This window comes from Jaculus jaculus, chromosome 19 (genome assembly GCF_020740685.1).
Source record: "Jaculus jaculus isolate mJacJac1 chromosome 19, mJacJac1.mat.Y.cur, whole genome shotgun sequence".
In the NCBI taxonomy this organism is placed as follows: Eukaryota; Metazoa; Chordata; class Mammalia; order Rodentia; family Dipodidae; genus Jaculus; species Jaculus jaculus.
In genome coordinates, this window is record NC_059120.1 from 54478350 (window position 1) to 54494143 (window position 15794).

The following is a 15794-nucleotide window of genomic DNA, read 5'->3' on the forward strand; positions in this document are numbered from 1 at the left end:
CTAAGGTCGCCTCGCTGGTTGGCGCTCGTGCCAGTCTGGAACCTCCCTGGTTGTCTGTGGAGCCTGGGCCGGTGCCAACACCCAGGGACTGCGGCTGCCCTCCACGCTACTGGGGCGCAGGATCCCCGACCTCGACTTTCTCCCTGGGGAAGGCTCGCTTCCTCGCGGGGCCCCCGACCCCGACCCCGACCCGGGCCCGCGGGCTGCGGCGGGTTCGCGGCCGCCCTGGGCGGGGCCCGCGCCTGCAGACCGCAGGGGTGTTGGCGGCCGCGCTGGAAACGCTGATGGAAACGCTTGGACTCGGCCGAGCTGGAATCGCAGAAGCCGCTCGCTTGACTCACAAGAAATCTTCATGCATAAAATCACAATAGGGTTTTTGTTAGATGTTCACTGGGGAGGGAGGGAGGAGGGAGTGGCTGAGAGATGGTGGGAAAGGGCCGCGGGAGCAGGCTGCACCCGGGAGCCGGAGGAACGGGGAGCCGGAGGAATGGGGTCCATCCAGGGGCCTCCAAAGTCCCCTTCACAAACCTTTACTTCCCAGCACGTAGGAGGATCACCATGGGTTCGAGGGCAGCTTGGGACTACATAGTGAATTCTAGGTCAGCCTGGGCTAGCATGAGACCCTACCTAGAAAAACCAATTATATATATATATATATATATATATATATATATATGTATGTATGTATGTATGTATGTATGTGTATATATATATGTGTGTATATATATGTATACATATATATATGTGTGTGTGTGTATATGTATGTATGTGTATATGTGTATATATATATATATATATATATATATATATATATATATATATATATATATATATCGTCGGACCCAGCTAAACCAGACAGGTGTACACCAGGGCTATACTAGCGATATGCTATGTCAGTGTGTGCTACACGCCCGTACATTCATTCATTCATGTGTACCCGGATGCTCATTCACAACGGCCAAGTTATAGAATCAGCCTGGGTGACAAAAGCGGATGAACAGATAAAGACAGTGTGGTCATAAATGCACGAGGAAGGGCTGGAGAGATGGCTTAGTGGTTCAGGGTGGCCTCAAACTCACCGAGATCCTCCTGAAGCAGGATTTTGGGGTTCAAGAGGGGTTCCCCAGAATTTATGAACCCCCCAAGTTTCAGGTTCTGTCCTATCTTTAATAAAGAATTAATAAAGACATGGGCTGGAGAGATGGCTTAGTGGTTAAGACATTTGCCTGCAAAGCCAAAGACCTTGGTTCAATTCCCCAGGACCCACATTGGCCAGATGCACAGGGGGGTGCAGGCGTCTGGAGTTTGTTTGCAGTGGCTGGAGGCCCTGGCATGCCCATTCTCTGTGTGTGTGTGTGTGTGTGTGTGTGCATGTCTGCCTCTTTCCCTCTCTCAAATTAATAAATTAAAATAAAAAATATCTTAAAAAAGAAAGAAAGAAAAGAGCCAGGTGTGGTGGCACACACCTTTAATCCCAGCACTCAGGAGACAGAGGTAGGAGGATCACCATGAGTTCGAGGCTAACCTGAGTCTACATAGTGAATTCCAGGTCAGCCTGGGCTAGAATGAGACCCTACCTCGATAAACCAAAAATAAATAAATAAATAATAATAATAACAATAAAGACAGACTCAAGAAGGATAAATTATTTAGGGAGAAGTCACAGTTTGTAGGGCTTACCTAAGGGAAGTTGGGATCTAGGAAGAGGCTGGAGCAGAGTCACACATGTGGAAAACACAGTATAGTCCGTGAGATTCGTTAAGAGAAATTGAGGATTTTTTAAAAGGAATACACAGGTGTAAGGGAGCTAGTATTGGGAGATTTAGAAGATCACCCATAGCATCCACCCTGAGTTTCCCCAAGGAAGAAAGTTAAAAGGGTAATTGGTGGTGGCTTGAGGAGGAATGGCAGAGACAGGGTTACACTCAAGGTTACCCTGAGTTTAGAGCCTTTACACAGGCCTAGAGTTAGAGAAAGCTCCCACGTGGCAGGTCCTGGTGTGTAAGGAAAATGCGCATGCACATGGTAGATTCAAAGACCAAAGGAAATTCATACATGTAATCCAAGTGGGAAATTATTCCAAACTGTAAAACGGAGGCCAGGTGAAAAGTTCAGATCAAGAAGCAATGCTAGGGCTGAAGAGATGGCTTAGTGGTTAAGTGCTTGCCTGTGAAGCCTAAGGACCCTGGTTCGAGGCTCGATTCCCCAGGACCCACGTTAGCCAGATGCACAAGGGGGCGCACGCATCTGGAGTTCGTTTGCAGTGGCTGGAGGCCCTGGCGCGCCCATTCTCTCTGTTTCTCTATCGGCCTCATTCTCTCTGTCACTCTCAAATAAATAAATAAAAATGAACAAAAAAAAAAGAAAGAAAGAAAGAAAGAAAGAAACAATGCTAGGGCTGGAGAGATGGCTTAGCAGTTAAGGCGCTTCCCTGGGAAGCTTAAGGACCTAGGTTCGATTCCCCAGTACCCACATGAGCCAGATGCAAAAGTTGGCACATGCGTCTGGAGTTTGTTTGCAGTGGCTAGAGGCCCTGGTGTGCCCATTCCTTCTCTCTCTCTCTCTCTCTCTCTCTCTCTCTCTCTGTCTATATGCCTCTCTCTCAAATAAATAAATAAATAAAATATTAAAAGAAGAAAGAAGCCGGGCATGGTGGCGCACATCTTTAATTCCAGCTCTCGGGAAGCAGAGGTAGGAGGATCACCGTGAATTCCAGGCCACCTTGAGACTGCAGAGTGAATTATTCCAGGTCAGCCTGGGCTAGTGCTAGAGCTCAAAAAATCAAAATAAATAAATAAATACAAATTTAAATAAATTTTAAGAGCTATCTTCCTCCTATCCTCCTCCACGCTTACCTTGACCTTCCGAGTGCATGCATCACCATCCCTGGCTTACACCCAGCTTAAAATATATATATTTATTTGAGAGAGAGACAGAGGGAGAATGGATGCACCAGGGCCTCTAGTCATTGCAAACAAACTCCAGATGCATGCACCACCCTGTACATCGGGCTTAAGTGGGTCCTGGGGAATCGAACCTGTGTCCTTAGGCTTCCCAGGCTAGTGCTTTAACCACTAAGCCATCACTCTAGCCCTCTGACTTTTTTTTTTCTTTTTTTTGAGGTAGGGTCCCACTCTAGCCCAGGCTGACCTGGAATTCACTATGTAATCTCAGCGCGGGCCTCAAACTCACAGAGATCTTCCTACCTCTGCCTCTGGAGTGCTGGGATCAAAGGCGTGTTCCACCACGCCCAGCAACACACCCAGCTTATTACGCTGGTGCTGGGAATTGCCCTCAGGTGTACGTGCTTGCTCGGCCAGTGGTTTATAACTCTCTGAACTTTCTCCCCAGCCCCATAATGAAGTTTTAGTAAGTCATGAATGAAATCAGCTGAACATGGTAGTCCACACATGTAATCCCAGCACTTTGGGCGGGAGGGAGGGCTGAGGCAGGAGGATCTCAAGTTCCAGGCCAAGACAGTTGAGACCCTATCTCCAAAACAAGTAATTAATAAAACCCCAGTTCATTGTGAAGGACTGACGCTGGAGAACAATGGATAGGTGGCAAGGAAGGTGTTACCTCTTGTCACTGCTGTATCCCTAGCCTTGCTTTCTTTTTCTTTCTTTCTTCCTTTCTTTCTTTCTTCCTTCCTTTTTTTTTTCATTTTTCTTTCTTTCTTTCTTTCTTTTTTTTTTGAGACAGCAAGGGAGAGAGAGAAAGAAAGAATGGGTGCACCAGGGCCCCTTGCCACTACAAAAGAACTCCAGATGCATGGCCCACCTTGTGCATCTGGCTTATGTGGGACCTGGAGAACTGAACCTGGGTTCTTGGGTTTTGCAGGCAAGTGCCTTAACCACGAAGCCATCTCTCCTTTGTTTCTTGTTCAGGGTGTGTGGTCGTTTGAATGGATGGGTGTATCCCCCCCAACACCCCAATAGATCTGGTTTTATTAAAGCTTCTGGGATTCCCAGCTGCCTGGCCTGCAGAGGTGTCACTGAGGATGGATCTGGAATTCCAGCCTTCAGGTATGCAGAGCACTTGAGCGCCGCCTGGGGTTCCTGGAGTGTGCTGCTGGCCTGAGGTGCTGGTGGCGTGTCTCGGTGTGGGCCTGTGTGAGCCGGCCAGCTTCTTCCACCATTGTGGAATTTCTCCTGGATCTGTAAGCTTCAAATAAATCCTGTCCCGCCCATAAACTGTGTCTGTTTTGGAGGTTCATCCCATCAACGTGATGCTGTCTACGATAGGGCGTGACAGAGATGTCAGGTCCTCACTTCGGTGGCCCGTTTCCCTGACCTGTGCTCCCTCCCCTGAACCCCAAAATCTTGGTGTCTGAAGGCTGCACCTCCTTGCTAAGGTCTTGCCTTGCATGAAGTCGCCAAAGCAAATGTCTGCTCCTCTGTTCACGCTCCTGAGCCCAGCGCCCCGTGGGCTCCTGCAAGCTCGCATCCAGCTCTGCGCTGATCTCCGTGGCCTCAGGAAGGAGTCGGGGGTCCAGCAGCAAGGCCTGTCTATGCTTCCAGTAAAGGCTTAGCCTAAAGTCCACGCCCCACGCAGGTGGAGGCTATGGTGACAACATTCTCTCTAATCTTGCCAGAGTCTTGGCTTGGGTTTGTTTGACCCCAGCCAGGTCGGAATCCCTCCCGGCCTCAACCATGGGCCAGTGGCGGCGGAAAGCAGCCACACTTCAGATCCTCCAGAATCTGGGGTCACGAGGTGAAGAACAGTTAACCCTGATGACAGGTCTCTGGCAGGCTGCGCTGCAGGCTAGGGCTGCCTGGTGCCTGGCCACACACCGCGGGGACAGACCAGGGTGGCTCAAGGTCAAACCAAAGAGTGGTTCTTGTTCTCCTCTGGCTTCTCCCTGGTTCTCCCTGGTGGGGTCTGTGGAGTGGCCTCCTTTGAGGTGTGAGAGAACAATCCTGTAGATAAATAAAAAAATACCAAAACCAAAAAAAATTTTTTTTTCAAGGTAGTCTCACTCTGGAACAGGAAGAACTGGAATGCACTATGTAGTCTCAGGGTGGCCTCGAACTCACAATGACCCTCCTACCTCTGCTTCCCAAGTGCTGGGATTAAAGGCGTGCGCCACCACGCCCAGCTCAAAATATTTTAAAAACATTTTTTTTTTATGGGCTCGAGAGATCGCTTAGTGGTTTAGGTGCGTGCCTGCGAAGCCTAAGGACCTAGGTTAGATTCTCCAGGTCCCACTTAAACCCGATGCACATACTGGCGCATGCATCTGGAGTTCGTTTGCACTGGCTAGACGCCCTGGAGCGCCTGTCGTCACTCTCTCTCCCTCCCTCTGACTATAATAAATAAAACCTTAAATTATATATATATGTGTGTGTGTGTATACACACACACACATATATATATATATATATATATATATATATATATATATATATATACACATATATGTGTGTATGTATGTATGTATATATGTATATTTGTTTGTTTGTTTTGTTTTCCTAGGTAAGGTCTCACTCTAGCCCAGGCTGACCTGGAATTCACTATGAAGTCTCAGGCTGGCCTCAAACTCATGGCGATCCTCCTACCTCTGCCTCCCAAGTGCTGGGATTAAAAAAGTGCGCCACCACACCCAGCTCTTTTTCTTTTTTTTTTAAATGAGAGAGAATGGATGTGCCAGGGCCTCTAGCTGCTGCAAGCGAACTCCAGATGCGGGCTACCATGTACATCTGGTTTATGTGGAACATTCTGGGGAATTGAACCTGGGTCTTTAGGCTTCACAGGCAAATGCCTTAACTGCTAAACCATCTCTCCAGACCCATTATCACATAATCTTCAAGGCCAGGCCTTGTGGGAGAAATCATGACCCAGGAGGCAAGGTTAATCACTGTACAACTATGAATTGACTTTTATTTTATATTCATTTATTTATTTTGGTTTTTCAAGGTAGGGTCTCACTCTAGCCCAGGCTGACCTGGAATTAGTCTCAGGGTGGCCTCGAACTCACAGTTATCCTCCTACCTCTGCCTCTCAAGTGCTGAGATTAAAGGCATGAGCCATCACACCCAGCTATTTTTGGGTTGGTTTGTTTGTTATTTCTCGAGGTAGGGTCTCACTCTAGCCCAGACTGACCTTGAATTTAATCTGTAGTCCCAGGTTGGCTTCGAACTCATAGTGAGCCTCCCACTTCTGGCTCTGGAGTGCTGGGATCAAAGGCGAGTGCCGCTATGCCTGGCCTCAGGTAGGAATTTAGAACCCGATGATTGAAAATGCAGCCTTCCTATAGACACACTATGACACCAGCTGGGTGGACTAGAGGTGGAAAACCCACTGGGAGAGACAATGTCACAGCACCACAACAGGGGCTTCTTAGAAGGAGTGGCATTTGAGCTGCTTGAAGAATGAGCAGGAGAGACGGGCGTGGTGGTGCACACCTTTAACCCCAGCACTCGGAGGCAGAGGTAGGAGGATTGCTGTGAGATCAAGACTAGCCTGAGACACTACATAGTGAATGCCAAGTCAGTCTGGACTAGAATGAAATCCTACCTCAAAAAACCAAAATAGGGGCTGGAGAGATGGCTTAGCGGTTAAGCGCTTGCCTGTGAAGCCTAAGGACCCCGGTTCGAGGCTCGGTTCCCCAGGTCCCACGTTAGCCAGATGCACAAGGGGGCGCACGCGTCTGGAGTTCGTTTGCAGTGGCTGGAAGCCCTGGCGCGCCCATTCTCTCTCTCTCTATCTGCCTCTATCTGTCTTTCTCTCTGTGTCTGTCGCTCTCAAATAAATAAATAAAAAATGAACAAAAAATATTAAAAAAAAAACCAAAATAGAAAAGAAAAGGAAAAAAAAAAAAAAAAACAGCACTCAGGAGGCAGAGGTAGGAAGATCGCTGTGAGATCAAGACCACCCTGAGACTATGTAGTGAACTCCAGGTTAGCCTGGGCTAGAGTGAAACCCTACCTCAAAAAAAAAAAACCCAAAAATAAATAAATAAAAATAATAATGAGCAGGAGGTGAAGGGTGGGGAGGAGAGGGTGTCTCGTGGACATGAGTCAGGTTTTCCATTGATAACCATCACTGTCATCCACACAACAGGTGAGGAGGGTTTAAGTCACGTGGGTCCCTGAATGTCAGGTAAAATGTCAGGTAAAAGTCTATGACAGTCTGTAGCAGAGCCCCATGCTCACCTCTAAGCCCAAGGTGAGTCAGTTTCTGGAGCCGTCATAAAGACATCGAGCAAGATCATGTTCCTGATGGCTAATATCGATCGCCAACTTCACAGGAATCACTTAAAAGACGCATTTCTGGCCATGTCCAGCACCTTAACCACTGAGCAATCTCTCCAGCCCCCTTCCATATTCTTTTTGTTTGTTTGTTTTCAAGGTAGGGTCTCACTCTAGCCCAGGTTGACCTGGAATTCACTGTACTGTCTCAGGGTGGCCTTGAACTTGTGGCCATCCTCCTACCGCTGCCTCCCGAGTGCTGGGATTAAAGGCGTGAGCCACCCTGCCTGGCCCCCTTCTATATTCTTGACTCTGGCTATGTCAAAGCCAAAGAAACAGAGAAACCAGTACGAATTATTTAAAATATATTTTGCCGGGCGTGTTGGCACACGCCTTTAATCCCAGCACTTGGGAGGCAGAGGTAGGAGGATTGCCGAGAGTTCAAGGCCACCCTGAGACTACAGAGTTAATTCCAGGTCAGCCTGGACCAGAGTGAGACCCTACCTCGAAAAACCAAAAAAAATAAAAAAATAAATAATAAAATAAAATAAAATATATTTTAGTTATTTATTTATTTAAGAGAGAAAGAGAGATGAGTGGGTTTCCAGAGAGGTTTAACTGAGGGAAGACCTGAGCGGAATGTGGGTGGCACCATTCCATGATAGGATCCTGGACTGAGTACAAAGGAGAAAGCAGGGGCTGAGGAGATGGCTTAGCAGTTAAGGCTCTTACCTGCAAAGCCAAAAGATCACGGTTCGATTCTCTAGAGCCCATGTAAGCCAGATGCACCAGGTGGCGCACGTGTCTGGAGTTCATTTGCAATAGCTGGAGGCCCTGGTGCACCCAGTCTCATTCTCAATCTCTCTCAAATAAACAACTAAAATGTTTAAAAAGAAGAAAGTGAGATTCATCTCATTCTAAGACAGGCAGAAAAAGAGAGAGAATAATCATGCAGGGCCTTCAGCCAGTGCAGATGAATTCCAGACACATGCACCGCCTTGTGCATCTGGCTTTATGTGGGTCCTGGGGAATCGAAGCGAGGTCCTCAGGCTTCGTAGGTAAATGCCTCAGCCGCTAACCCAGCCCTCCAGCCCCAAGCTTCTGCACTGGCGCGACAGTGTGAACAAACTGCCTCTTGCTTCTGCCTGCCACTCCTTTCCCCACCATGACAGACCGTAACTCAAACTGTGAGTCAAAATAAATAGACCATCTCTTCCTTAAGTTGCTTTTGCTGCAGCAGAGTTTTCAATAAGCAAACTTCCTACTATAGAGCAAGTCTGGGAAGGAATGAAGGTGACTTTAGGATACTGAAGAAAGAAGGTCCCAGAATCCAGAGATGAGAAGTCGGGAGCACAAATTGTGGGAGATTTCAGACTTCGACAGGGATAGGCTGAGTGGGCCGCTTCCCTCCCCGACATAAATAAGTTTTTAGACTAGTCCTTCCATTTCTTTTATTTTATTATATATACATATATACATACATATCTATATCTACATCTACATCTACATCTATATCTATATCTATATATAGCTATAGCTATCTATATCTATATCTATCTATAGCTATATCTATCTATATTTATTTATTTATTTTAGGTAGGGTCTCATTCTAGCTCAGGCTGACCAGGCAGTCATTCCGTAGTTCCAGGCTAGCCTTGGACTCACATAGATCATCCTACCTCAGGGTCAGTGTGTGCCACTACTCCTGGCCCCTTCCATAGCCTTTTGTTTCTTTTTTCAAGGTAGGGTCTCACTCTAGCCCAGACTGACCTGGAATTCACTGTATTGTCTCAGGGTGGCCTTGAACTCACGGTGATCCTCCTACCTCTGCCTCCCGAGTGCTGGGATTAAAGGCGTGCGCCACCACCCCCACCCTGCTTCTCTATTCTTGACTCTGGCTATGTCAAAGCCAAAGAAACCAAGAAAATTCAGTACCAATTTTTTAAAAATATATTTTATTTATTTGAGAGAGTGAAAGAGGGAGAGAGAGAGAGAGGGAGAGAATGGGCTGAGCTCACCAAAGCTTCCAGCCACTGCAAATGAACTCCAGACGCATGCGCCCCCTTGTGCATCTGGCTTACGTGGGTGCTAGAGAATTGAACCGGGATTTTTGGGCTTTGCCAGGCAAATGCCGTAACTGCTAAGCCATCTCTCCATCCCCCTTAATTTTTATTTATTTATTTATTTGTGTTGAGGGAGGCAGTCTCTTAGCACTACAAATGAATCTGGCTTTGTATAAATAGCTGGGAAATTGAGTTAGAGTTAGCAGTCTTTGCAAGCCAGTGCCTTAAACTGTTGAGCCATCTTTGCAGCCCCAAGAAACCAGTTTTTAGTTTTTTGGTTTTTCGAGGTAGGGTCTCATTCTGGTCCAGGCTGACCTGGAATTCACTCTGTAGTCTCAGGGTGGCCTCGAACTCACGGCGATCCTCCTACCTCTGCCTCCCGAGTGCTGGGATTAAAGGCGTGCGCCACCATGCCCGGCTCCAAGAAAACAGTTTTAGCCCCAGTCTGGGGGCTTTTCCTTGCTGAGAAAACACTTCTGCCTCACAAACACAATCTCACCACCTTGGCACTACGATGCCAGAGTGGCCACAAGGGAAGGTGGGATGAATCTCCCAGGCTGACAGGGAAGTTTCCACACCCCAGGGGAATGAGTTCTTGGCATGGTGTTAGTTGTCACTGAGAAACCAAGTGAAGTATACTTGTTCCTACAGACCTGTGTGTGAGGGTGTAAATTAATGTCAGGTCCCCAGCAAACTTCTGAACAGGCCACGGCATCCCTCCTGGGTGTGCCGAGGGCCCCGCTCCAAACTGAGGGCAGCCAGCGCCTTGGCTGCACCATGTCCAAGGGGAATTGTCAGGCACACTATAATGAGAGGCCCCTGGGGTAGACAAATGGCTGCTGGTGTTGGGCAAGGTGGTCCCAAGGAGGTGACAGACCCTCCTTTGAGACAGAGCCGTCTCTCCAAGGACTGATCTAGATCCTGGCTTGGGGCAGTTGAAGCTGGAAAGAGAGAGGGAGGTAGAGGGCAAAAACTTGAGGCTGAGCTAAGAGCCGGGACCAGGTCCAGAAGGGAAGAGAATGAGGAAGGCTACAGCAGGCAAGGGAGATCTTCGTTCCAGCCCTAGAGTCAGACAGGTCCCCCTCCCCTATTGGTCTGCCCCATGTCCCCTGGGATGGGCCCGGGCCTGTGGTCAGAGTCCAAGCATGGTACCTCCTGCCTCAGCTTGTGTTTCTCTCACAGAAGGCCCTGGCTCTCCAACTTCTGACTTCAAGTCCTTGGTATGTATAAAATTCTTGTTCATCCTGTGGCTGCCTGGCCCACCTCTGGCCACAGTTGAGTTTTTGTCCCTTATTGCTGCCCTTTTTATGCCTGCCTTCCTTGGGTCTTCAGCACCACCTGTCAAGAGATTAATATGACATTGAACCGGAGAGATGACTTAGCAGTTAAGGTATTTGCCTTAAGGTTTGATTCCCCAGGACCCACGTAAGCCACATGCACAAGGTGGCACTTGAGCCTGGAGTTTGTTTACTGTGGCTGAAGGCCCTGGCGTGCCCATTCTCTCTCCCTCTTTCTCTCTCTCTGCCTCTATCTCTATCTCTCTCAAATTTAAAAAAACAGAAGATTAGTATGACACTAAACTGGCTGTCTCTGGAAATGCAAGGAAACTTGTAGGCACCAGAGCAAGGTTCATGTGGGAAAAGTTCTTAAGGAAGACCTGTAATGAGAAGCTTGAATCACTATAACCCAGGGGAGAAAGAAGACCTGTATAGAGGCTCAGATGATGGGAATAATTCGTTCAGGTTCTTTTATTTTTTTTAATTTTATTTATTTAGAGAAAGAGACAGAGAGGGAGAGAGAGAGAGAAAGAGAGAGGGAGAGAGAGCACACCAGGGCTTCTAACCACTGCGAACGACCTCCAGACGCATGTGCCCCTTGTGCATCTTGCTTACGTGGGTCCTGGGGAATCGAACCTGGGTCCTTTGGCTTCACAGACATGCACCTTAACTGCTAAGCCATTTCTCCAGCCTCTTTTTTTTTCAAGGCAAGGTCTCACTCCAGCCCAAGCTGACCTGGAACTCACTCTGTAACCCCAGGCTGGCCTCAAAATCATGGTGATTTTCCTAGTTCAGCCTATTGAGTGTTGGGATTAAAGGCGTGCACCATCCTGCTCAGCTTGTTCAGGTTGTTTTTTTTTTTTTTTTTTTTTTTTTTGCCCCTGATCTTTTTCAACAATACATTATTTATTTGAGAGAGTGGGTGAAACAGGGTCTCTAGCCACTGCAAATGAACTCCAGATGTATGCACCACTTGTCCATCTGGCTGACGTGAGTACTGGGGAGTTGAACCCGGGTCCATGGGCTTCGCAGGCAAGCGCCTTCACTGCTAAGCCATCTCTCCAGCTTTGCCTCCTAACTCAGAAAGAGGCGACCCTCTCCAACCACAGGCCCTTATCACTACCAGAGCTGATCTCTCTGTGCCTATTCTCCATGAGGAAAATTCTTCATTTACTCCTGCACTGAGATAGGAAGCTGGGCCTGATAATTATATAGACTTATACTTTCCAGAGAGACTCTTTGGGGAGAGAAGATAGGTTTCTGTCACCTTCCTTACCTGAGACAAAATTCAGTATTTGCTGCTCTCAGCTCAGCATTTGCAACTGATACTGGACTTGGACAGGAAGCTTGTGTGGCCAGTACATTCATTAACTGTTAGTCCCAGAACAAAACAAAAACTTCCTCTGTCTTCTGCTTGAGGCCAAGTCCTGGTCCCCTTCCTTCTATGGTCCTTCCATCCACTAGACCATCTGCTCTCCGCAGCTGCTTCGCTTCCTGGGACCACAGCCACCTCACATTTTGGCCTCAGAGCCCCAGAGCACAAGAAGCCTGTCAACTTGAGAAGATGCCACAGAACTCGGCCTTGGTGCCACGTCTGTGGCTGGATTTCTTAGCAACGACGTTGTTCTATCTGGGCGTGGGGGCACACTTTTGTGATTCCAACCATCAGGCGGCAGAGGCAGGAGGACTGAGAGTTCCAGGATAACCTGGGGCTACATGGTGAGACCAACTCAAAAGAAAATAAAAACTAATGGGCTGGAGAGATTGCTCGGTGGTTAAGGTGTTTGCTTGCAAAGCCATAGGATCCCAGATTGGTTCGATTCTCCAGGACCAACGTAAGCCAGATGATGCACAAGGGGGTGCATGCGCCCTTGCGCCCTGGCACACCCATTCTCTCTCTCTCTCTCTCTTTCTGCCTCTCTCTCAGTAAATAAAAATATTTTTTTAGGGCTGGAGAGATGGCTTAGTGGTTAAACGCTTGCCTGTGAAGCCTAAGGACCCTGGTTCGAGGCTCAATTCCCCAGGACCCACGTTAGCCAGATGCACAAGGGGCGCACGCGTCTGGAGTTCGTTTGCAGTGGCTGGAGGCCCTGGTGCGCCCATTCTCTCGCTCTCTCTCTTTCTCTCTCTCCGCCTCTTTCTCTCTCTGTCACTCTCAAATTAAAAAATAATAATAATATTTTTTTTTAAAGTTGGGGTGGAGAAATGGCTTAGCAGTTAAGGCGTTTGCCTGCAAAGCCAAAGGACCCAGGTTCGATTCCCCAGGACAGCTGATCTACATGGAGGAGGTTTTCAGTTTAGCTCCAGCAGAATTTCTCAGTGATCTCGGTGACATAAGCCAGACTCACAAGGGGCACATGCAACTGAAGTTCATTTGCAGTGGCTAGAGACCCTGGCATGCCCATTCTCTCCCTCTCTCTCTCTGATTGCAAATAAATAAATTAATTTTAAGAAAAAGTCAAGAAGATGCTGGTCATGGTGGTGCCTGCCTTTGATCCCAGCACTCAGGAGGCTGAAGTAGGAGAATGGCAGTGAATTTGAGGCTAACCTGGATTACAGAATGAGTTCCAGGTCAGCCTGGGTTAAAGTGAGACCTGACCTCAAAAAGTAATTCTGGGGCTGAGGAGCCAGGCGTGGTGGTGCATGCCTTTAGTCCCAGCACTTGGGAGGCAGAGGTAGGAGGGAGTTCGATGCCACCCTGAGACTACATAGTGAATTCCAGGTCAGCCTGAGCTAGGTAGAGTGTGACTCTACCTCGAAAAAAATAAAATAAAATAAATTCTGGCTTTGGGAAATTCTGACCAAATCTGGAGCCCACAGAGCAGTGACTATGTGTCCAGAGACCCTAGCCACATCCTACTCAATGGGTCACATCCTGTTTCTTTTCCTTTTTTCAAAAACAAAACAAAACAAAAAAAACCCTTTTACTTCAATTTATTTACTTTTTAAAATATATTTTATTTATTTATTTGAGAGAAAGAGGCAGAGAGAGAGAGAAAGGGAGAGAATTGGACAAGCCAGGGCTTCCAGCCACTGCAAACAAACTCCAGATGCATGCGCCCTCTTATGCATCTGGCTTACGTGGGTCCCGGAGAGTCAAGTCGCAGTACTCTGGCTTTGCAGGCAGACGCCTTAATTGATAAGCCATCTCTCCAGCCCTTCCATTTATTTTTATGCTGAATTTACTCTTGTGCCATAAGTTTTTTGTTTCTTCTGGGATGTCTTTGTCTTTGTGCAACTTCCTCTTGGGGCTCAGGAGCAGTCTGTTCTCTTCAATGAGAGCCATCTCCATGTGGCAGGGAGAGCTGGTGTGTGGGTTAAGCTGACCAGGAGCTCTGTAAGTACGGAGGTGCATCCTGGGTGCTTTGTTTTTTGGACCAGAGAATCCACATCTCAACCCTCAAACTCAGCATCACTCTTTGCATTTTTCAGCATGTGCCACAGAAATTCAGCACTCTATTTGGGCCACCAGCCCTGTGTCCAGCCTGCTGTTCAGCCTGGGCACACCTAGCAACTCCACCACATCCTGGGTTTTTGTTGTTGTTGTTTTGTTTTTCCTGAGGTAGGGTCTAACTCTAGCCCAGGCTGACCTGGATCTTACACTGTAGTCCCAGGCTGGCCTCGAACTCACAGGGATCCTCCGACCTCTGCCTCTGAGTGCTGGGATGAAAGGCCTGTGCCACCATGCCTGGCTACATCCTGTTGCTTTATTATTTCATCACACAAGAGCCAACTCAGCCACAAGGGCATGAGACAACATCCAGAAAGTTCTGGAATGTGGGTACAGCTTAGGTGGTGCTCACCACTTCCCGTTGATAGGCTCATCCACAAGCATGGATTGAATTGCTACTATGTGGGAGGTGAGGCGGAAGACATGCAGGAAACACCACAGTGGCCCAGGCCTGGCCTCCTGGGACCGGAGAGACGTGGGGCAGCAGACTGCCTCATAAAGGTCCAGGGGGATGAGCTAACTGGGTCAAGACAAAGCCTGAAGGTCAGCAGGCCCTCATCAGGTGATATAGGCCAGCATGGGACCATGTGACAAGACCCAGAATCCAGGCTGGAGATCAGCCTGGTGTGTAGCAACTGCGATGGGAACCATTTCTGGGATGACAGAGTTGAACAAAGCATGACGTTGAGAGGCAGAAGTCCTTCTGAAAATGGTTCCTATGACCACATGCCCAAAGATAGACAGCTTCACTTCCACTTCTTTCTTTTTTTTGCCTTTTTTTTTTTTCAAGATAGGGTCTCACTCTGGTCCAGGCTGACCTGGAATTAACTCTGTAGTCTCAGGGTGGCCTTGAACTCAAGGCGATCCTCCTACCTCTGCCTCCCGAGTGCTGGGATTAAAGGCGTGTGCCATCACGCCCAGCTTTTTTTTTTTTTTAAGATTTTTTAATTTTCATTTATTTATTAGACACAGAGGGAGAGAGAGAAAAAAACAGAGAGAGAAAGAGGGAGGATGGACACACCAGTACCTTTAGCCACTGCAAATGAACTCCAGGTGCATATGCCACCATGTGCATCTGGCTTATGTGGGGCCTGGAGAATCGAACCTGGGTCCTTAGGCTTCACAGGCATGCATGTGCCTTAACCACTAAACCATCTCTCCATTCCTCTTTTTTTTTTTTTTTTTTTGAGGGAGGGTCTTGCTCTAGCCCAGGCTAACCTGGAATTCACTATGTATTCTCAAGGTGACATCGAACTCATGGCAATCCTCCTATCTCTGGCTGGATGCCCTGGTGCACTCATTCTCTCTCTCTCTCCCTCTTTCTCTGTCAAATAAATAAATAATGGATTATAAGTAAATATATTTAAAGGTGTGAGTCACCACCTGGACTGGCTTGTGCTCTTAATCCTCTTGGTCTCAACCTCCTGAATGCTAGAATTACTGACACACTTCCTCTATGAATGGTCAAAAAGCCTCAGGCAGATTCCTCAAGAGTTTTACTTGATGGGCTGGAAAGATGGCTTAGTGGTTAAGGGGCTTGCCTGTAAAGCCAAATGACGTCAGTTCGATTCCCCAGGACCCACAGAAAGCCAGATTCACAAGGTGGTTCATACATCTGAAGTTTGTTTGTAGTGGCTGGGGAACCTGGTGTGCCCATTCTCTCTCTCTCTCTGCCTCTTTCTCTCTCTCAAATAAAAATTAAAAAAAAATTTACTTGTGATCCTGGTATGGTGACACACACCTTTAACCCCAGCACGGGGGAGGCAGAAGTAGGGTGCTCACTGTGAATCTAAGGGCAGCCAGGGACAAGAGT

General features: G+C 47.8%; 1 protein-coding gene across 1 annotated transcript in view; it reads right to left on the minus strand.

Moving 5' to 3' along the window:
- LOC123455978 (basic proline-rich protein-like) overlaps positions 1 to 15794 on the minus strand; it is a 27623-nt gene continuing 11829 nt past the window's right edge. The window contains exon 3 of the mRNA XM_045137993.1: positions 1 to 242. Within this exon, the coding sequence (XP_044993928.1) occupies positions 1 to 242 (242 nt within the window). The remainder of the gene's footprint in view (positions 243 to 15794) is intronic.